The 24,130-nt window shown below is 37.0% G+C and overlaps 1 protein-coding gene across 1 annotated transcript in view; it reads right to left on the reverse strand.

Annotated features, from left to right (window-relative positions):
• Positions 1-12,309: 12,309 nt before the first annotated feature.
• The window catches only part of LOC120516326 (acetyl-coenzyme A synthetase 2-like, mitochondrial), a 48,105-nt gene continuing 36,284 nt past the window's right edge, over positions 12,310-24,130 (reverse strand). Inside the window, exons 9-14 of the mRNA XM_039737921.1 lie at positions 22,503-22,615; positions 22,085-22,211; positions 20,110-20,237; positions 18,885-18,948; positions 14,771-14,892; positions 12,310-12,694 (exon numbers count right to left, since the gene is read on the reverse strand). Of these exons, the coding sequence (XP_039593855.1) occupies positions 12,515-12,694; positions 14,771-14,892; positions 18,885-18,948; positions 20,110-20,237; positions 22,085-22,211; positions 22,503-22,615 (734 nt within the window). The 3' untranslated portion in view covers positions 12,310-12,514. The remainder of the gene's footprint in view (positions 12,695-14,770; positions 14,893-18,884; positions 18,949-20,109; positions 20,238-22,084; positions 22,212-22,502; positions 22,616-24,130) is intronic.

Raw genomic sequence — 24,130 nt, forward strand, 5'->3', positions numbered from 1 at the left:
ATAAATAAACGAGTATCGTGCAGAATCTAATGAGTAGATCGAGAGAAAGCATCGAAGTGCCTGACAGCAGTGGGTAGAAAAGACCCCGGATACCCTTTTTAGTACACTGCGCTGAAATGAGCCTGTGGCTAAAAGTGCTACTAAACAGCGCCCCCTGGAGGGGATTTTTTTTTATTATGATGGCATCCAATTCCGACACAGAGAAGGGTCTGGCTGCAGCCTGCAATACCTAGGAATTTAGACACGGAACGCCCTTCATATCACGGAACGCCCCCCAGCACTAGTCACGGAACGCCCTCTGATGTCAGTTTCGAGACGTCATCATTGTTTTTGTCGGAGTCCGGAGGAATGGTGGACTTAGAATATATCTTTCTAAAAGAGTTTCGAGGAAAGAAGAAGAGTTTGTGTTGGAAATTAAGATGGCAGTGAGTTTGTTGCAAGTTGTACTAGTATTAGGTAATATTATACTTTACTGCTAGGGTACGAATTATACCACAGTGTAATAAAGCTGTTGAATCAACTTTCAGGTTCCGTGCAGTACTAAGCGCTCTAAGATAGTATTAACAGTTAAACAACAAACAGAATGGTTTGTGTAGCTAGTTGTTACAGGGCTAATCGGAATACTCGATTCTGAGTAAAATTCTGAGTATAATTAACCATAGCGCAGTGTAACGGACTGTAATCAAATATAAGTGACCGTGATTAAGTACTTATAATTGCCAGAATATCATTCACCATTTGTCCTGTATATCACGTATATGCAAGTTAATCAGAAGCAAAACCAGTAACCAGTAACCTGGTATTTTAGATATCAAAATATATTTCAGAAAGACAATACAGAGAGATTGAGCCATTATAAGGTAATGTTCCACAGAAAGCTTATTGTTTGCAAAATTTTCTAAGACAAACACAGTTAATAATGGATATACTGGTTTTCAATTATAGTAATGTTGGTAGTCTGAAGTTTGAATATACTTAGGTCACTTTAGATGATCTTTTTCATAGTTCTGTATATATATATTTACAGTACATAACTGAACATTTTAATAAGTAGCTACAAACAAAGGGCAAGTGTGAATGCAATATTCAATTTCCTTCAGTTGAAGAAAGTTCAAATTAGATTGTAGACAATAATGAGGAAAAGAACAGCCAGGATAGAATCATGTTGTTATTATTATTATTATTATTATTATTATTATTATTATTATTATTATTTTATAAAGTTCTTTCAATGATAGTACAGTTTGTTTGAACTCTCAAACAATATTAAATGTTTCATGCCCACCTCTCCTGCATTCTTCAAAAATACTGCTTTTGAAGTTTTTTTTCAATTGAAATAAAGTAAAGTGATTGTCCTCGGACATGTTTGTCAGTTTTAAGAACTTTATATCTATTTTATATTCACCAGAGACACATATTGAAGACCACAGAGGAACCTACAGTTGTGTTTGGTGCTCAGGAGTTTGCTTGTCTGTTTTGCTATAAAAGATCAGATTATGCAGGCATCATCAGCCACTTACAGAGCCACAGCAGGACAGTAGTTGTTCATGGAGGGATGTGAAGTGCTCTAGAAGATATCTTGTAACTTGTAAAATTTGATTAATTGACACTTTTAATACACTATAATGCAGCTAGATATTCACCTTAACAACATGATTTTATTTGACAAAATAGTATACTGTGTACTTTTTAACCTTTTGAAAAGCTAGCTTTGAATAATTTTACATTAATTCATGACTGTGTATTAACAATTTTCTCTTTTAAAATATTTAGTAGAATATGACAAAGATCATACTACAAATACTTTAATTTTTCAGAATGTAAGTGTGGAATTACATTGCCTACAATTGACAGGCAACATATAGTATATTTTCATACATTTTCAAAAGCATCATTGACAGAATCTTTAATTAGTTTGTTCTGTTTAAAAGAATAATAGGACAGGATTTGCTTGTTTTACCTCTATTAAATTTAAGGATTATCTGAATTTCTTTCATTAAGTTTTAAATGTTTAGCAAAATAATTCTAAATATTAACCTTTTTTTTCTTTGTACTGTTTCATGTTTTAAAATATACAAGTGTTCACTGAACTGCCAGGGATCAGGCCATTACCATTGCTGTTATTGTCAGAAAACAGTAGTTCATAAAGATCAGTTTTCAGGCACTTGTCAGATTGTGGCAAAGGTCCTAAAGTGCTCCCTCTGCCCTCCATGCCCATGGCACGGTCGCCACCAGTCTCTGCCCTCCGTGCCCACTGCACCAGTCACTGCCCAGCCTCTGCCATCTGAGTTCAAGTTCGTTGTTCTTGATCTTTGTTCAACTGTTCAGTCCCAGTGTTCAAAAGTTTTAATGTTCTTTTTTAAATCTTTGTTCATATGTTCAGTTCACTCAGTTTGAACCTCAGCCCAAATCTCCCAAAATTAGCATTTTAGCAGGACTGTTCCTTATTTACTCTGTTATTTCTGTTACCTAGTGATGACTGCTGCCCATTTGAACTATTCTTCTTTAAATAATTTGATCCTAATAGTTTTCACTAGGTGGCACGGTGGCACAGTGGTAGCGCTGCCCCTGCGTGGAGTTTGCATGTTCTCCCCGTGTCTGCGTGGGTTTCCTCCCACAATCCAAAGACATGCAGGTTAGGTGGATTGGCGATTCTAAATTGGCCCTAGTGTGTGCTTGGTGTGTGTTTGTGTGTGTCCTGCGGTGGGTTGGCACCCTGCCCGGGATTGGTTCCTGCCTTGTGCCCTGTGTTGGCTGGGATTGGCTCCAGCAGACCCCGTGACGTGTGTTCGATTCAGCGGGTTGGAAAATGGATGAATGGATAGTTTTCACTAAGCTATTTTGGAAGAGCTGTGTAAATAATTTGTAATGGCACAGTGGTAAAACATCCTCAAGGTTCTAAAATATTTGTAATGGTGTGCTGTGGTCTCATGTGTGAAGCCAAAGTCACTCCCTTTATAAATTATTTGTTCATTTAAAAGTTGCTAGAGATTATATTATCTGATGTTCACTATTTCTCTACCTGTTCTATTACTAATAATTCTACTCTTGTAATCTGAAATGAATATCATTGTCATAAAAAGTGATGAAAGGCTCCAGCTACATTTTGGTTAAGTAATTCTTTCTTCTGTGTGATAAAATTATTAATTGCCACATTTTCAGAATTAAATATTATTAATCCAGTTATACAATGATATTCCATCTGCAAAGTTCATATCAACTTTGTTTTTAATATATATTAATATAATATAAATCAATTTTGACAAAACAAATTTTATCTGTAGGAAAATTGCCAGGTAGCTGGAAAGAACCACAGAAGAAGGTAATGTAAATATAAATGTGTGTTGCTAGTATAAGACAAAAAACACACACAGATATCTCCTGTACTAACTAATCACCTCTTCATATGATCGAATCTACACACACGGACTGACAGCCTGGACTGCTCAGGGTAAGTGGAGGACACTGCCAGTAGTCAGATGTAAATGTTGATTTCAAATAATAACTTGCTTTTTATTTTGTATGCTTCTACATTGCCACTGGAAGAGCATTTGATTTCAGTCAGGTCAGTGGTTTAAGTGTAATATTTGTTTGAATATTGTGATTTTTTTTATTCATAGAATTTATTGTAATTTCCCAATTTACATTTTTTAGGAAGACATGCCAAAATTAGAAGATGGTGGTGTCATCTCTTACTTCAAAGCCAGCATTAAAGGTGTGTAACTTTTCAAGCTTTTTAAGGGAAGATCAGTTATAAGAATTTATCAGCTTACAGTATTTCTAAATTTTTTATCTTCCAGCCAAGACTTCGGTCTTCACTTTCCACACGAGAAGAAGGACAGCAAGCTAAGGTATCTTATGCCCCACGGGCAGTGCTTCGTAATTATCAGTTGAAAAGCTTTCTGACACTAATTTTAAATATTAGAACTTCACAAAAAGACTTTGACCAACTGGTCACACAGCAGGTCTCCAGTGAGGCTGTCAGTAACTTGTGACTCTCGTCAGCCCTGTGGTGTGTCAGTGCGTTATGGGGCAGAGAATGGTGGTCTTAAAAATGAGTGTTTTGTGTGCTTGTGCTCTAACTGATTTATTAAATGGCAATTATTTCTGCTTCCAGCAATTCCAGACAAGATAGGAAAGAGCGAGGACTTTTCTCCCCACCCTTCTTTTCCATTACTAAAGAATATGAAAATGTTGACTGAATTATTTATGCCAGTGCAATCATATTCAGCATATTTATGGTTACATTTAGTTATTAGCAAATTGTACCTCACAAAGGCACAGTCCTGTCAGGTATGTAGTGAAATGACTCTTATGGCACAGCAAATGCCTTAAAGGTGATGGCTTTCTTTTTCCTTTTCAATATCATTCAGAAATCAACCAGTCTAGAATGGAGTGATCGCTTGCTTCAGGTAAACACTTTCCATTATGTATAACTTTTTAGATGTAGCCTTTCTATTGTAATATGTTTGGGTGAATGTTTCAGCAGTTTTAAAGCATGCTTACTAAACTGGGAACAATTAAATTACATATTATTTGAAATTATGATATATGAAATGATGAATTTGGCCTTCACAAGTGACAATGCTGTGGTAATTGGACTCTGTCTTTCAGGGACTCACTTCAGTACAATTCCAGTAGACGTTCAGATTGAACTGAAATGGGTCTTACAGCAATGTATTAGTAAATAAAATGAATGCTTTTTCACTACAGAGCACTTAGTCATTTTGAGTTATTTGTGCACTTTCTGAATGGTTTCTAACTGGACATGACATTCCCTTGAAGATGAACTGCTGTGGTTGTACACTGGAGTTTATTTTTTATTTTTCACTCCACCTCATGCCTACAGGCAGTAGAGACAAAAAGCGAGAGAAATCAATCGAGCTAAGCATTCCTATGACATGCTGTGGTCATATTGGTGTGTTCATTTCATAAGCCAATTTGATTGTTCTTTGGGTAAAAGTGGAGTTAATTTATTGATATTCCTAATAAAGTACTTGGCAGTATTTTTTTTTTCTTTTTCATAAAAAAAGTCTTCATTGATCCAAAACATCCTTACTGCTTGTGACTGGCTGGATGCCAACAAAGACCAACTTGTTGGGACAGTCCTCCGGCCAAGAATTCTGGAAATGGACGAGGATGAAGTTACATACACAATTGAAAAATAAGAACAAAGGGGAGACGATGAAGAGACTGAAGAAGTCATGTCCACCTTCTTATTTACTTTTGAATGCCTGAAGGACATGAACTTTTTTCTTGATGAGATACGGGTTAAAAAAAATATTCCCATCAGTTGCTGCTGTTCGAATTAGATTTTTGTGTTTTATTTTTTTTCATGTGGAAAAACCTACCGTGATGTCATTTTGTTCAGTGGACTTGATCAGTGATTCACTGTAAAGAAAAGTGGGGATGGACTGGCTTCCTGATCTGCTTCAATAGTTCATTGTCTACTGAAATGGCCAACGTAATGGATGGAGGACACAGATGGATGTCCCAACTGGGATTGTGTGCTTTATTTCTTTAAAATAAATTCATATTTGAACCTGGATCTTATGTGTGTGTGTGTGGTTGTGTGAAGGGTTTGGGTGCTAAAATGCCCCCCACAGGTTACACTCCCCTATGTGGTTATTATAACAGTGTATTTTGATACATCACTGTAATTTTCAAGATCTAGACTGTTGGCTTGCAAGTTCAAGAAGGGAGTCTAATTAAAAGCAAAAATTAGTTGGGGGGAAAAATGTACAGCCCCTGGGACTGAATATGGGAACTACTGTATGAAACAATGCCATGTTACAAATCAGGATTATATATATATATATAATGATAATGTGTGTGTACGGACACCACACCAGCTCCATCATTAAAAATGCTGCTGACATCACCATCATAGGCCTGTTCACCACATTTTGTACAGTAACAATCACTGATGAATTGAGGAGGGAACAGCATGGTTTGCCTATTGCCAAGTTCACCAATGCCTTCCTGAGATGTCTCACATGTGCTGTCTGGAGTCCATCTTCACTGGCGGCATCACATCCTGGTAGGGCACACACGCGAGGGTGGTAAATGCCACAAACTATTACTGGCACCCAGCTGCCTTCTGTCCAGGATATCTAGAAGACATTCTGCTAAGATTATTACACACTCGGCCATCCTGCACAAGTGTTTTTCTTAATCCTCCCTTCTGGCAAATAGTAAAGGACCAATGGCGCTAAGTATGGCTTGAAAGAAAGTGTTTAGTTAAAGAGTTACTGAACAGCCAATCATAATAAGAAATGTAAGAAAAAGACTAGGTATAAATATTTGTAATATACCTGAATATATATATATCTACTGTAAATTGTATTCTATATCTTTGTTGTGTTTTATTATATTATTACTGTTCTGGAGAGGCATGTACAGTAAATAACAATATTATTGTACTGTATGCACAAGACAATAAATACTGAATGTTTAATGATGAGATCACCTTGGGATAATTCCTGCTGAAAGCACACTGTAACTAATCCACTATTTATTATTATTAGTAGTTGTAACAGTTTTTGATATTTATAAAAATTTTACAAAGACGACGACTCAAAGACAGTTTGAGTTTATGTTGGTATAAGTTGGGTCTTTGCAATCAAATTAAATGTTGCACAAAAGGTTTAAGAACAATCACGATTGTCTCAAACTGAAAAAATGTAAAATGATGTAAAATCTACTGGCTGTCACATGCCGTTCAATTGATATGGACATGACATCCAGTATTTCACACATGCAGCTTTTAGTAATGAAACGTTGATGGATCAAATCAATAAATAAATGACTGTTTCCTAAAATGTTTCCTTGTCAGTTTTAAAACTAATTTTATATGTAGCGCTGTTTTTGAAAACCTTCTAAAAATAATGAAGCTTTATTATTGTTTCACATGTGTATGATTTGCTAGTGGGAATATAAAATACATTTATAGATTGAAAATCTATAGGTATGAGTTTCATGAGGCACATTCCGTTTGAAACACTGGATAGTAATAAGATTTGTTACTTTTACTATAATGTAACACTTCAGGGGAAAACGTAATGAACAACCATTCAAAATAGTAAAAAAAAAAAACAACATAAAACTGTACTTTATATCGACGAAGTGTTAGAATCATGAAAGAGCTTAGAATGATTTGATAGCATAAGTATGAAACTGGAAGTCATTTATGTTTGACCAGATAGAAAACTGTTGTAATTTGTACAACTACAGCATCTACAGCATTCTGTACAACGAGCGTCAACACTGCCTCGCAGAGGCATGATACGAGTGACGCTGGGAAAGGGCGTTATGATAAATTGCGTCATTACATGCGTGTGTACCATGTTGTGCTCTGAAGGGTGTTCCGTGACTGAACCTATGGGCATTCCGTGATATGGAGGGCGTTCCGTGAGGTATTGCAGTCTGCAGCGTGACTCTGTTGAATTCCGACAGAGTCACCATCCACTTTTCAACAACAGCTTTTATATGTCCAGTGTTGGCCCTGTGATGGCGCAGATTTTCCTGATCAGTTTGTTCAGGTGTTGTGCTTTCTTTTAGCTCAAGTTGTCTTCCCAGGAGACTGAAGTGCAGAACACCACACTGGCTACTGTGGACTGGTAGGACATTTCTAGCAACTTGCTGCATTCATCAACAGACTGGAGTCTCCTTAAGAAGTCCAGTCTGTTCTGGTCATTTGGTTCCGATGCCAGTGTGTTATCGGGCCAGTCTAGGGAGCTCCACACCACTTTCAAACCCATACAAATGGCGACAGATCTCAGTGACTCACTGGCACATCGGCCATCAACCCCCAGCTCTTTTGTCTTGCTGATGTTGAGTTGCTGGTTATTGTCCCTGCACCACAAGGTGAAGTCCTCCACAGCCTTCCTGTACCCTGACTCCCCACCATAACTAATGCAGCCTATCATGGAGGGGTCTTCTGATAATGCCAGTAGTGGGCAAGTGCTGATATTATGCTGGAAGTCTGTTGTGTGGAGAGTAGTGACACAAAGGCACACAGGACAGTTCCCTGAGGTGCCCCAGTATTACATGCTGCTGTTTCTGATTTAACCAGTAGGTGTCACTCAAAACTATTCTTCAACATACCATATTAAAAAAATGGTCAACTGCCACATCCTCATCAGTTGTTATGATCTTTGTGTTTGTACATCGTCTCACAATAGTGACACTTCATTATGGACGTACATGTGCTCCACTACATATAGGCTGAAGCATGATTGTCCCAATGTCTTCTTTGTGAGATGGTGCCTAGCAATTGAGCAGAGTTTTGCAGGAGTGTAACTGCAGCCTGCAATGCCAATGAGGTCAGTCACGAACGCCCACATCAGGTGACACCCATCACCTGCCCCGTTACAAGATGGTTAAGATTAGGGTTGTGGGACGGTTATGTCACTCAATTAACGAGGACTGCCAGAAGTGGACCTCTGGAGCCCTGCAGCCACATCACAGGGCACTGTGCCAGTGCCATTATGGGTGTTACGTGACTGGTATCACGGGCTGCATGGACACATCTCAAGTTTTGTGTCAATTGGACAAATGTTCGCAGAACAACAAGTACAACAATTCCATAGTAGAATTTCTTGTGATTCAGGCCATGAGTATTGAAACCTAATTCTTTTCATGTCACCGTGTCAATATTGCGAGATTGTGTGCAGAGAAAGAGATAAGCTTATAACAATATAGCAGAATGTGGTGTGTCGAATGGCCAAATGGGTTCAGAAGGCCATAAGTCAAAAACTCCACAGTAAAATGTCTTGGTATTTTCATTCCCAGTGTCATTATTGTGAAATGGTTTGCTAAGCCAATGAGAAGTCCCTTGCAATGTAAGAGAATGTGATGTGACAGATGCCAGTACCTTCATGAGTGGCATGTTCAGACGTCCACAGATAAATAACTCTCATCTTTGTGAGACAGCGTAGAAAAGAAAAGGTAAGGCCGTAGAAACTGATAAGGACGTGGCAGTTAATCGAGGAATGCATGTCGACAAATGTGTTTTAGCGACATCTACTTGTAACTGTGCAAATAACAATAGTTAAGGAGGAACAGAACATTCAAGTAGGTGGCTGGCAAATATGGTCAACTTCAGCCTTGTTAAGAATGTCTGAGAAGAGAGCATAGAAGAAAAGAAACGCGATCATAGGGCAGTAGCCACTGGGATAAACTAACACAAAAAGACGAAATAAAAGCAGAAATTAAGACGAGCAGACGGCCAGCCACACCAGTCGGCACCATCTTTCAAGTCTGGTTTGTTGATCTCAAGATCAGCGTCATGTCTGGTGGAAACGTGTGCAATACGACGATAGAAAGAGAAACAGAAAACAAGTACGGAGACTAAAACTTAATGAAAACCTCCAATTCATCTTCCAACAGAATAAAGCAAAGACGACACAAGAGAAGGCTTAGGGTCAAATCTGTGGATGTTCTTGAGTGGCCCAGTCACAGTCTGGACTTGAACCCAGTTGAGTATCTCTGGAGAGACTTGCAAGTTGCTGACTACCGAAGGTCAAAATTGCTTTGCCATTCTCTGGTATTGAGTGTTGCTTGATGAGGGAAAAATGATTTTAGCAGAAGGCTGCGACACCACAAACTGTGTAAAAAGTGAAGGCGCTGTGTGTCATACAGTAGTCACGGTCTGTGCAAACATTTGACTTTGTGTCATTTAAACTCCTGTTCTACCTGCTTGGTCAAGCCTTGATGTTATCAGCTTTTATTGATCAAGTTGTCTACTGTCCTTCTCAAAGACAAATCCTGTAAGCTTGTGAACAAACTCGGCCTTTACAGATGCGAGACGTGTTTTGTAATGTAAGGGTCAAAGTGTAGCACTGCCATTTTTGTCTATGATGGGAAGATCTTTTGGAGCAACTTGGGGCCGAGTTATAAAAAGCCTCCCATGGCATTCACCCTGTGGTTCTTGTTATTCTTTCAAATAAAAAAGGCTTGCAATTCCATCACCTAAACTAACAGTGACGCTCATTTCTTCCTCAACTCTAATGCACTCTCTGTATGATTTGTTTTGTGAGCCTCTACACGCAAATTATACCAAATCTCAAGCTGAAGGATATGGATATATATATGAACAGGATATGAGCTTGTTGGGCTAAAAGGTCTGTTCTCATCACAACATTTCCAATGTCCTCATCTTCTAATATAATATATCTGTCTTTTTCCATATTTGTACATTATTTTGTGTTTAAGCCCAAGCAGATGCCAACAAAGCGCAGTCCTCAGTGTTGGGACACTCTGTATTGCAGACAGCATGACTGGAGGGGGACACTCAGGGTGACAGGAATGGGATGATGGGATCTGTGCCCCTACATACCAATATGCAGTATCAGAAACTATTGTTCAAAAACAAAATAAGGTGGGGCTGCCACCTAAGGTAGTGCAGTAAAACGATTCACAGGCCAAGTTCTCAGCAGAAACTTTGAGTGTTTGTGACTATCCTGCCCGTAGCTGTCATCTAACACCTAAAGCTCCATCTTCTTAAGTCCTTCTAGTTTTGATCAATGTAATCAAAATGGAATTTTTCTAGGAAAGTTCTGCTTTAGTCTTTAAATGTCAAGTGTAAGGGACATGTTATCTTTTTTATTTATTATTTAGGCTTTGCATCATGTTTTTAATAATGATTATGCTTTGATTTGGAGGACACACTGGACAAATGTCCTTTCTAAAGTGGTCTGGGAATACCTCAGAATTCTCTGGGAGGATCTGTGAAAAGCTGCTCAAAGTCAGATATCCCGGCCTTTACACCCCAGTGTGTTACAACCGTGACCCTCACCAGAAAAAGTATAGTAAAACTATTGTAACAGATAACTTTACACATGTAAATATGAACTTTTAATAAGTTTAAATACAAATGAATGTATACAGTGGTCCCCTTTCAGGTATCTGCACTCTAAACCATCTATTTTATTTCACAATGAATAACCAGTCAATGGCATTCAGAACCATACTTTTCATCAGTGCACCGATGTTCTTCACTTCAATCACCTCAAACTAGCATTATAAGGCTACTTTACCTAAAAGACTTGTCATGTTCTCCTAACTGAACCAGCTGAAAAAGTCAAACTTTATTGAAAGTAGTTATATCATATAAAAATGTGATGTCTGCTTAATTCTATAATTTGCATATGAGTTATTCCTGTCTACCATCAAACTGTCGTCTTCTAACACATAATTGTTGTGCCCTATGTGGCTGGGAGAGGCACTGCCCCCCCAAAACCCTAAAACTCATAAGCTATTTGACAGTAGTGGATGGATCAACACAGTTACACGCTCAGACTGAACCAGACCAAATCACTTAGCAAACATTCAAAAGTAACAGATACTTACTTATAAATTCAATTAATCTGCAAACTTTCTGAAATAACTAGTCTTTGTGAGCTGAAAAACTATAAAAAGATTAAGTGTTAAAAAAATGTTAATCTTTGGCTCACAAATTATACGTTACATGTGTATGTATTGTGGAGGACTGCCCGCTTCGTGCTCCGGCCCTCACCCCCAGGAGGAGCTCTCCCGACAGCAGGATCGTGCCCCGAGTTCCAGCAGGGCCTCATGGACTATGTAGTATTTATACACAGCCCTGCTGGATACCTTGGGGGTCACCGGGAGTCGCTGTAGGCGGGCTCGTAGGCTCTTGTGTGCCCTATAACCCGGAACGACGTGCTCCCGGGTTGAAGAAAAGGACTGTTTACCCTGACCCGGAAGGAATAAGGGACTGTGGTCTGATTGGGCAGGAACACCTCCGGGTCAGGGTGTATAAAAGGACTGTGGGCCAGTCCAGACACTGAGCTGAGCTGGGAGGTAGAGGGGCGAAGTGTCTGGGTGAGGAGGAGAAAATAGTATTGTTGTGTAATTTATGAGTAGTGTGGAGGGTGCTTTGTGCACAGTATTATTAATTAATAAAAAGTCTGGGACTTTTATCCAGTGTCTAGAGTGGTACCTGAGAGTTCAAGGGAGCACTAGCGCCCCCTACTGCCACAGTATATATGTGTATATATGTATGTATATATACATGTATGTATGTATGTATGTTCAAATGTATGACATTCAAACTCTTTGAATTAAACTTTGGAGGTTTATAATTTGCACACAAAATGAAGTGCAAAAACACTTCCAATTCCTTTCTAAAAAGCGCATTTCCTCTCAGTCATAGCTAAATGATGAAATGAAAAAACCTCAATGTGCACTTGGAAATGCTGGTGAATAGTATCAATATGAAATACAGTCATGATACAGACGTACTGCTATGTCATGTACTAACCAAATAAATCAGCTCTGCCTGGTGACTCGTCTGATGAAAACAGTTTTAAGTAAGTGTAACAAAATAACAAATGTAAAAAAAGTCACAGTTTGATAAAATGTACAATTAGTAAGGGAACGAGTTAGTATAAGACGACATTCTGTACATTACAGGTATCTCTTTGGCATTGTGTGCACAGTATGCGTATGGCTTCACAGGTATATTACATATTTATATAAAGCAGGCACTTCTTTAAACACCGGTACAACTGTTGTTTTTGTACTTTTCAAGAGCTTCCACGATCTCTGTGATCACACCTGGATCATCCAAGGTGGTTGTGTCTCCAAACCCAGTAATGTCATTAGTAGCAATTTTGCGTAGGACTCTCCTCATGATTTTTCCAGAACGTGTCTTTGGAAGCCTCTTTACAATCTAAAAAGAAACAAAGGTTTCACAAGGATTGAATATTTTAGTAAATAAATAAGTATAAAGACATTTCCATCTTAACGTCCTTTTAAAGATTCCAGTTAATCCAATTCAGAGTAATGGGGCACTTGAGCCTATCCAGGCAGCATTGAATGCAGTGCAGGAATCAGTCCTACAGAGGACATCAGCTATCAGCATGTATCGACCAGTCTTCTAGCTGTGGCATCCAGTTCAGGGTCATGATTAGCTGGTGCTTGCACCTCAGTACATCAACAAACAGGTGGTGCAGTGGTATTGCATGGGTTCGTGTCCTCAGTCCTCCCTGTGAGGTAGCACTTTGAATAGTGAGAAAACTGCTACTGTATATAAATGTAATGAATTATTATTATTATTATTATTATTATTATTATTAAAGTGCTTTAAAAATTCTTTAATGATAAAATCTTTTCATTTCACCCATGCTTTTAAAGATCTTTAAAATATGCCTATTTAGTTTTATTTTATTGATTGTGTACTTGCAGAGAAAAACACATACAGCACCTTGCAAATCCAGGGCTACATAAGCAAGTGCGTACCACTTTATATTGTCTTATATCCACATTTGTTATGATCTCCATTTACGTTTTTGAAGATAAAGCCTTTAAGATGAATTCAACTTAAAGGCAGGCTCCAAAACTTAAAAGATTTCAAACAAATCACTTAATTATCTCTTGGTCATACTAATTTGCCTGTTTTATTAAAGGCATCCACTGCTGCATTTCTGATAAATCTATGATGCATACAGACATACTATATATTGCTCCAGCTGTCGATGAGACCCACTGCATCAGAAAAACAACAGAAACTACTTAAACACATTTATGTTATATAGAATGTGGTTGGGTGGTCTTTTGGCCTTGGGACCCCTGCAGATTTTTACTTTCTCCAGCAATTTGCCAGCTGGAGTTTTTTTTTTTTTTTTGTTTTTATTACTTTTTCTGTCCTCCCTGGTCATCTGACTATAGCACTGGACTTATCATTATAACCATGAGAGACTTAAAAATGAATCCATACTTGAGGACTCTACTGTCCCTCCATCCATCCATTTGTCAGACCCACTTTATCCTGAAAGGGTCCCTGCTGAGCTGGAGCTTATGCAAGCACGCATAAGGCACAAGGCAGCTGCAATCCTCAAACAGGGTGCCAGCCTATGACAAGGTGCACACTCACACATTAGGGGCCAACTTGCAACACCAGTCCACCTAACCTGCATGTCTTTGGACTGTGGGAGAAAACCAAAGCAACCATGGGAAACCCCCACAGATATGGGAGAATATACAAACTCTACACAGGGAGGACCCAGGTCACAAACCCTGGTCTAACTACTGTCACACATGTGTGACTAGGAGGCAGCTAAAGGGTCTGAGTAAGTGTAGTAAAACATCTGACCAGGGGGTGGCGGAGTGCGCTGACTGTCCCTCTCAGTTCCCTACAGACCTTTCCCAGGAAATCCTGCAAGGTTCTGGTGCCTCAGAAGACGTTACTTCAGAAGCCGGCCCCTTAGTTGACGTCACTTCTGGTTCCAGCCCCTTTGCTGACATCAGTTCCTCTCCAGACCTTTAACGCCACCATCTTGGGCTACTATAGCCAGTTCTGTTGTGGACTCTGTTCTATGCACATCGTGCTTCAAAAACATAAACTTTTGCAGCTGGGAAAAACAATATACGGGTGTCTGCCCCAAACCTTTATGATGTCTTTGGTGTAATATTATCACACTACCATTGCACCACAGTGCCACCCTCCTCTTTAGCTATTACTTGTATATCTGAATTATTTAACACAACTACAAGGAATGATGGAAACAGTCACTTATCAATTGTCTAATATTAACACTGGAACTCTTATGAAGCCCATTACACATACGGTGGTGTGCCCCCACAAGGTGTTTCTTTGTGTTTGAGTATACAGTACAATTTAAATGCAAAATAAAATGCAACAACACAAAACACATCTCACAATAAACAAATAATAAAATGCTGAATATTATTATGTTTTCCTTGAACTTGATGTTGGACATTCACCTATATATAATTTAATACTTACCAAAATGTGATCAGGAACTGCATATTTAGCTATTTTAGAGGCGACAGTTCTTTTGAGCTCTTCAATAATCTCCTGTTCTGTGTGTTTGATGTTATCTTTTAAAACAATGAATGCAAATGCAGCTGAAATAGAATAATCATATATGTTAGAATATTAGGGTACTGTCAATCTTTCATTAATGGTTTCACATGGCATCTTTCAATAAAACAAATTACTTTACATTGCTGAACATGAAGAGCAGTATAAAAGGCAATGTAACTCAGCTGGAGAAAGTAGTAAGTCATGGTTAGGAAATCCATTCTAATATTGAAAATGAAAATGTTTAATTTTACAGAGACAGAGAGTTCAAAGGCAAACACCATAATTCTGAATTAGTCCCCTGATATTACACTGCACTTGGCAGGCGGTGTAGCATAGTGGATATGTAACTGGACTCTGGACCGCAGTCTTGCCAGTTCAATTCCCACCTCTGTTCCAACATTAAGTCACATAACCTTATTGTTCTAAACCATTCTTTAATATATCTGTGATGCATATCTGTCTTGTTTTATGAATAAAATATCACAATTTAGTGGCATATAGCAAACTTGAATAATTAAAATTGCTGGTCACCTTCTTTATGAGCAATTCTGACATGTTCTTCTTCTGTATTGATATTTTTAAGCCCGAATACCGTTGTCATAAACAGGATCACAGTTCTTCCCTTTCTGTTATTCCTAAAGGATTTATAGCCATTGTTATGTTTCTGATGTATTTGCCACTGATTTGTTTCTAGTGCTCTAATATTAACATCTGAACATGTTAAAAGATAAGTGTTACATTTCAGTTTTTGTCCACATTTCCATATATTTGGATTGACCTGTCCTATATATTTTCACCTGGATTTCTCCAAAACAACTTTATTTAGATATTTGTACAGTTCTCTCAAGATCCTCACTTCTAGAATATCCGTCCCTTTTTTCTGTTAATGGAGTCCATCTCTGTTAAGGGAGTCTTTCTAATCAGTTCCAGTGGATGATAAATCTAAAGCCTTCTTTTTCACACCATGCCACCATCCAGGCTTTATGACTGAATATTTACTTATAAATATTTAATGCAGCCTTTTTTCCACTGCTGGAAGAGTCTCAGAAAACAATGACAATGGTTTTGGCCTTTAGTCAGTTTTCCAAGTTCCAAGCACATTTTCTGCAATGTAGCTGCATTTGAGTTTCCAGTGTCATTTGCTACAAAATGAACTACAGCCCTCACCTGCAGTCAGTAATGGTTTATATGACAGTTATATGGGACACTGTTGGTCACGGTAAGCAGCACACTGCTCTGGACTCATGATTTTGTCTGCATATCCAGCCAGCAGCATTCTAGAGAATGAAATCTCCAACAAGCAATACTTCCAACAGACTTCCATTTTAACATTGTGTGACAATGAAGAATTCCCAGTTTTTTCCTGGTTTTAGTATCACAGTATATCTGTTAGTTTATTTTAGTCTTCTAGCTGATGGAATGCTGGGTTTCCTTACATACCCTTTAACTGATTGAACCCAAGTCTGATCTGTTGGAGTCTGCATCATGTCATGTTGTCTTTAATTTGAAAGGATGTTTCAGAAATTGTTAGGGTTGCTTTAGTCCTGTGGCTGTCTATGAATATCTGGAGCTGCAGTATTTCTCAAGGATACAAACCTCACAGTGAGGTTTGCCGTTTTCAGGAAGTTTTCACTTGTGTTGTCCAAATCCACAGAAAGTTGGAAAAAAAATCCCATATATTACATCTGTTGCAGTTGATGTGCTTAGTAAACATAATTTAAGTTCTCTATAACAAAATCTTGTTTGATCTGTAATTTCAACAGTAAGCTTTAACTGAAGACTGTAGGGGTTCAGATATGAAATCAGCAGTGGTTTTGGCCCATGTGTCTACTTTTATTCTTTGCAAACGATTGCCTATGTGCAGCACTAACAGTTTGTTACCAATTATGTATGGTGAAATTGGCACTGTCTACAATTCAACAGGAGACACTAATATATTCTTTTCTACCTGTTCTATTCTGTTTGTCAGGCCCTCGGTTCATTACCTCCCACATGAATTACAGCATTGATGTTGAATGCTATTGTGACACATACTGGTCTACTACTTCTATTTCCACCTTCTAATATAGTATGTAGAAATGTTTCAAAGGTCATGATGTAAAAATACTAATCTCTTAAACAGAAATCTATAAAGCTGTTTTAAATTTTTGAGTGAGAGTGCTAAAAAATACAGTATTTAAGTTAAATAATATATTTATATATATATATTATTAATCATTGGACAGTTACTAAGTATACATTTTACTCAGCCAATTATAAAACCTTCATTATAAGGTCATTACAATTACATATACAGAGCCCAGTTAAATTTGTAGTTCAAATTCAATATCAAACATTTCACCACTAATAAATAGATACAGTTCAGCAGTCTTTCTTCAGAGGCCTTCACATAAATGTTGCAATTGTATCATGTACATTATTTTGTTATATTAAAATTAATGAACTACTTTAGAAAGCTTTACTCTTTACTGAAAAGACCAAAAAAGTATAGGCACATAAAACCACCTCAATGAAAAAACAAGAGGCTGAATTATGAGGCCTGAAGGATTTCACATCTCACTGCTGTTCAATTAGACTAATAATCCTCATCAGTGTCAGACTTTTTATCGGAATCATTTACCTATATTAATTATAACTTTCAATTTTTTTTTTTTAAATGTTTATAAAAATGGTTTGTGTATATACTCTAATATGTTATTGCAGACATGATGGATGGTGATTTTACATTTCTAGTGTTACAGTGCATTCAAAAATGATTCAAACTCTTTCACTTTATTGTGCTGCAGATTTAATTTGAAATTGATAAATTGGTCATTTCTTTCCATCAATCTACACTTAATAATTCTTAATGGAAAAGTGAAAACATGTTTTCAGAATGGTTGGTGTGGCTCTTGGACAAGTTTGACTATCCAGGAATGGCTCGGCCAAAGCCTGGTCTTAAACTCCACAGAACATGTGTGGAGAGACTTGAGCATAGCTGTTTACAGACACTTCCCATCCAGTGTAATGTAGCTTAAGAGGATCTGCCAGGAGGAAAGGGGATAAACTCCCCAAATACAGGTGTGCAAAGCTTGTAGAGACTCTAAGACTGCTGTCAAAGGGGCTTCTACAAAGTACCAAATTAAGGGCCTGGATACTTAGATAGATAGATAGATAGATAGATATATGATAGATAGATAGATAGATAGATAGATAGATAGATAGATAGATAGATAGATAGATAGATTGATTGATTACTAATCCCAAGGGGAAATTCACACTTATTGACTTATATGAATGAGTAATACCTATATCAGTTTTTAATTTTTAATAAATCTGCAGACCTTTCAGCAAAAAATATTTAGTCTATTTAATGAAGAGTGATGGGCAACAATAAAAAATGTATCAATTTTCAATTTGTAAAAATAGACAGTTATATTTGGGCATAACAATGACTTGATAATTAGCTCTACTTCAAGGATGCAGAATTATTTTTTAAACTTCATCCCAGCATTTCAGCAAACTTTAAATATTTTTAAAATAGATTTCTGAGTTTGTCATGGGTTAGACAAAGGATGATTAGCTGAATCAAGATGGAGGTGCATGTGATAAGGCCCAGAGAAGGGCTGAAGGAGATGTGGTTGGTGGTGCTTGAATATAAAAAGGAGATAGAGGACTGTGGAGAATGGAAGGAAAAGATATAGGTTGGGGGAGCAAACAGAGCTAGCCTGAGTAAACCTGGAAGATGGCTAGAAAATCAGTGAGGATGATGATCATGATGATGATTATGATTATGTTTTAGTACTGATCCCAATCATATGTTGATTCGCAGTTACCAGTTGTCCAGGTGCATGTGTGTATAAGTGTGTCCTGCTATGGACTGGTGTCCCATCCAGAATTAAATGTAGCTCACATCACTAAGCAAAGTGGCAGCTCCTCAGACACAGCAAGCAGATTTTAACAATGGAAGGATAGATGATTGATTTACAATTTCTGGAAGGATTTTACTAAACTAAAATGAAAATGGATCCATTATTTTGTGCAGATGACTCACCTTCTCCTTTAATATCATGAGGGAAGCCAATTACTGCTGTTTCAGGAACATCAGGATGTTCATCCTAGGCAATGAAGGAATAAAGACATAAGGAGCTCTTAACAAAAATGTACATAATTTTTGTGTTATAATTATTAAAGCAACTGCATTAATTACGAGTTTTGTGGTCAAAATGTCACTAATATTTTAAGTTTTTCAAGGGTAAAAGACATTTTTGGTAAATAATTAACTGGGATACAGACATAAACATGTAAACTGGAGTAGCTGAAAATCTTATATCTGATCATATGCAAGAGTGTTTGACTTACAGGGTCTTTATAGGTTTATAGGGTCTTTATTGTCACGTGTACAGAGTACAGTGAACTTCTTACTTGCATGTGCTAATCAGCAAGTTGCATGTTGCATGTTGCCACTCTCTGGTGCTATGTTTAGTGTGTATGACTACCCTACCTCAAAACGTATGCCATCATAAACCCCCTAAGTACTACACAACTTTTCCAGCAATTTTGAGTTTTGATTAACCTTCATTTACATAACATTAGCAACTTATGGAGAGCTGCCGAGGAAACCAGTGATAGTGACCTTCATTTGTGTAGTGTGACATCCCTAGCAACTTAGCTATTTAGAGAAATTAAGCAGCAATACATATGTCATGATCATATTTGGTTGCCTTTCATTCATGAGGCTCAATTTTGATATTTATAATTCAGTGTTTCTTATATTTTCAGTTAATAGTGGTAATGTTGTGTCATTGCCATTTTGTGGCTCATTTTTCTACCCACAAGAGTTTTGTATATTTTGTTTATGGTAATTAAGTCAATTACCAATCACATGGTCATGTGATGTCATCATATTGCCATTATAACAGGTCATAGTACTCTATTTAAATTCAAGTTAGGGATATAAACAAAAAGAAAACAATGGTGTTTGTATTATACTTAGGTGAAGATTATCTAGTTATTCAGGACCTTTTCACTACATTTTACCTCTAGTTTATTTCTTTGATATTTAGATATGTTTTGACTAACATCCACAGATCTCTGCCCTACTACTATATGAACCCATTGTTATAGAAAGACCACCATTTCTTTATCTTTTTGGACAATTTACTTATTTTTTTTCCTTTATAGTCTTTTCTCACTTGCCAATTTACCAAGAAGAACATAATATCATATTAGTGTCTGCTACTGAATTAAATTATAAGGAAAAATATGACTTTCCCTACCAAGGCGTCTTCAATTTCAGCTGTACCAAGTCGGTGCCCACTAATATTAATGACATCATCCATACGGCCTGTGATCTGATAATATCCCTCATTAGATCTGTATGCACCATCACCAGTAAAATAGTAACCTGTAAGAATGAAACGTGATCAGTTGACATACGTATATTGAGAACATTTTTTCATGTTTCCAACATGATGTGTTTTAAACTTATTCCTCTGAACTTTCTTACACTTCATTGTTTTTAATATAGAAACATTTATCATTTAGAATATGAATCTGCTTTGCTCCATTCAGCATTTTGGGGGCCCATTATTGCATCAACAATTACAAGAATAAAACCTGGATGGGATACTAGTCCACAGAAATTCACTCACTTGCTTCGGGCAAATTTAAATTTTCCAATTAAAATAAAACATACAGAGAGGAAAACAAAAAACTAAATATGTTCAATTATAATTTTTTGTCGTTAATCAATATGAAAAACTGCAATATCACAGAACACAATTCTACGTTCCCATTATAAAAGACATACTGACTCTGCAAGTATTCACGTATTCAGTAATTATTTTCTATTGGCACATATGGAAGAAAATTAATCGATGAGTGTTTCCTGATGCATATAGTTTTGCTTTCCACATCTGATAATTGCTATTTTTATTTAGTCCACTTGCTTAGCCATGTAGATTTGCCTGGACTAACCTTCAGGCTTTCACTGGGCCACTCCAGAACACTCATTTATTATACATATTTAGGTCATTCCACTAAGACATTCCTTCCATTGTCCTGCTTGAAGATAAATATTTCATCAGTAACCAGGTTTCTTTCTATCAGGAGTTATCAATATATTACTGCATTTATTTTGCCTTCTGTTTTTTATTCCTTACATACTTTAACACAGAGAAGCAGCTCCATCTTGCAGTGCAACCCCCATGATTCTTTATTATAAATGTGCTGTTTACAGACACATCTGCAGTATTCCATTTTGCACTAAAAGTACTTAGCACTGTCTTCTGTCTGATTAACATTATACGAGGTCTCAGTCTATCATAGATAATGACTATTATCCAGGCAGTAAGTGACACTTTTTCTCACCCGTGGCTTTTGTTTTAGCAACAGTCACAAGAAGCCCCTATTGTGAATCATATGGAAAATATTGTTTTACGCAGATTAGGAGCTATGGCACATTTTATTAAGTTCTTTATAACTGACCATCATGAAAATATCTTCAATGGATTGGTGAATTCCATTAAACTAATTATACTGCATCCAAAAATAGCTGGCAACACCAGAGCCTATTTACATGAGTCACAGGTAAGAGGTTAAACACTTAAAAATATCAGTTACTTCGTGCTTGATGCATTATTTGAAATGATTTTTATATGTCGTATCTAGTTTAATACTACACATTAAAATTTATGAGTTAAGAAATATTCCTAGGTAAAAAAAATTCCATTTGCATATTGTAAAACAATAAAATGTGAAAATGGTCAAGCAAGTTGATTTTTATTGATAGCCACTTTTAATAAAAGAACATGATGCAAAAACCAGAAAGAATATTTTTAAATATAAAAATGAATTATGAGTGTTGCATATTAATTTCTAAACAGCATTTTTACAATCCTCCAACACCCAGAATTCAGAAGATCAGAAGGTATAAATTAAGTAATTACTTTTTGAGAAAATCTCCTGCCACCACCAACAGTAAAACTGTCATTGAGCACATCACAGAAAACTAAGCCAAAGGGAACAACAGAACAGTTTTTTTCAAGTTAAAACCAATTACTGTATATAAACATTTTTAGAAAAGCCACACAGTTAATGAACATCCAAATTTAAGGCAAATAACACTTAAGCTTAGATGAAGAGCAAGTAGACATTTAGCTGTTTGCCTTTTATACTGAAATTTTGTAATCCAGCGCTCCTCCACCAGCAGTGTTAATATTATAATTTTTATTAAGTACTTTATTAGCTTACCAGGATAAGGTTTGAAATATGCATCAACAAATCTTTCATGGTCCCCATATATAGTTCTTGCCATACCCGGCCATGGCTGGCTAATGCACAATGCACCTGATACATCATTTCCCATTACTAGATTTCCCTGAATGAAAGTAAACAACAACAGCAGAAATATCAGTATGTCCTGTTCACATTGGTGAGGTCTTTTCTAAGCAAACACCTTTGCTCTATTAATTTTACCATAAAAACAGAGATGAGATAAACAAATGTATTTATTTAAAAAAAAGGTACCTGAACCTCAGATAATGGAACTTTTGTCCCCGTTATCTTAAATTTAATATGTATACAGATATATGTTATCCAATTAAATGACAGTAGTCAATGTTCCCAAGACTTTGCCAGTTAGACAAACATACTAAACAAATGTAGTTACCCTGTCATCCATTAACACGGGATCAATCCCAAAAAATGGTCTCATTGCCATGCAAGGGATAATTTCTGCTTCTTCTTCTGAAGGTCTGGGAGAAATGCAGATTCCACCTGTCTCTGCCAAGGAACCGAACAAGTGATAGATTATTTATTATTACATGGTTAATTTACGAATAATAGATTGGATTTACACAAATATGTTTTTTTTATAAGGAACCAAGAAACGTTTTAAAAGAAGAAAAACTTGCACTAACCAAAAAATAGGCCTTCTGTTTTCCTTGTTATCTTGAAAAGATTACTTTTGCATTTTTTACTTTGCTTTAATTCTCTTTTTTATTTACTAATGAAAACTCTGCAAATAAACACTGACACATTACATTGCGACAATTATGTGAAGACCCATCCAAATTACTGAATTCAGGTGTTTCAGTTGCAAGCTGGGCAAAATCAAGCATATAATCTCCATTGACAAACATCAGCAATAGACTGAGTCATACTGAAGAGCTCAGTGACAGGACACTGTCATAGGATGCCACCTTTGCCACAAGCTATCATTGTGTAGTGGAGCTGTCTAGGAACAACAGTTTAGCCATGTGTTTGAGTGCCAAGTGCTGAAACATATAGAGTGTAAAAATTGTTTATCCTCTGTTGCATCACTCACAGCAGAGTTCCAAACTGCCTCTGGAAGCATTATCAGGACAAGTAATGTGCATTGGGAACTTCCTGAAGAGGGTATCCATGGCTGAGCAGCTGCACACAAGCCTAAAATCACTGGGTGCAAGTATCAGCTGGAGTAGTTTAAAGCGCACTTTGAACTCATGAGCAGTGGAAATGTGTTCTCTGGAGTGATGAATCATCCTTCATCCTAGTTGTCAGGAATATGAATTTGGTAAATGCCAGGAGAATGCTACCTTCCAGAGTGCATGGTGCCTACAGTAAATTTTGGCGTGAAAAGGGATAATGGCCTGTTGCTGTTATTCAAGGTTGGTCCAGGTCCTTCAGTTCCATTGAAAGGTACTGTTGATGATACAGCATACAAAGACATTTTACACAGATGCACGCCTCCAACTTTTGGCAACAATGTTGAGGAAGTCCTTTTCTTTTACTCACAAATGCTCTTTTGGCCGAATAGGCACAAATTACGAACACGAACACACTCACAATTTTGTGGAAATTCTTCCCAGGGAGTGTAGGTTTTTATAACCAGAAACTGTGTGTGTTTGGTGGGGGGTGAATTCCATATTAATACCCACGGTTTTGAAATGGGATGTCCAACAAGCTTATATCAGTGTGATAATTAGGTGTCCACAATTTTTTCCAATACAGTGTATGTCATACCTTTTGGCACTTACTCATGATATGATGAAATTTGGAGTCTTTTAAATTTTTGCCTTTCATGGTTAGCTTTGACCTTCCAGTGGAATCCTATTAAAATAAGTTTGTTATGTTGCTATATAAGTAAATGTCTTTAAAGAAATACTCTGCTCAAAAATAAAACTTTTAGTAAGCTGTCCCAATATCCCATACATATGGCTTTTGATCATTTTTTTAAAACAGCCCAAACACATTTGTTTTGGTTAGGATTTTCCATTTCCACAAAATACACTCTAACACGAAAAGAAAGGAAGCTCA

Source organism: Polypterus senegalus, chromosome 16, assembly GCF_016835505.1.
Source record: "Polypterus senegalus isolate Bchr_013 chromosome 16, ASM1683550v1, whole genome shotgun sequence".
NCBI lineage: Eukaryota > Metazoa > Chordata > Cladistia > Polypteriformes > Polypteridae > Polypterus > Polypterus senegalus.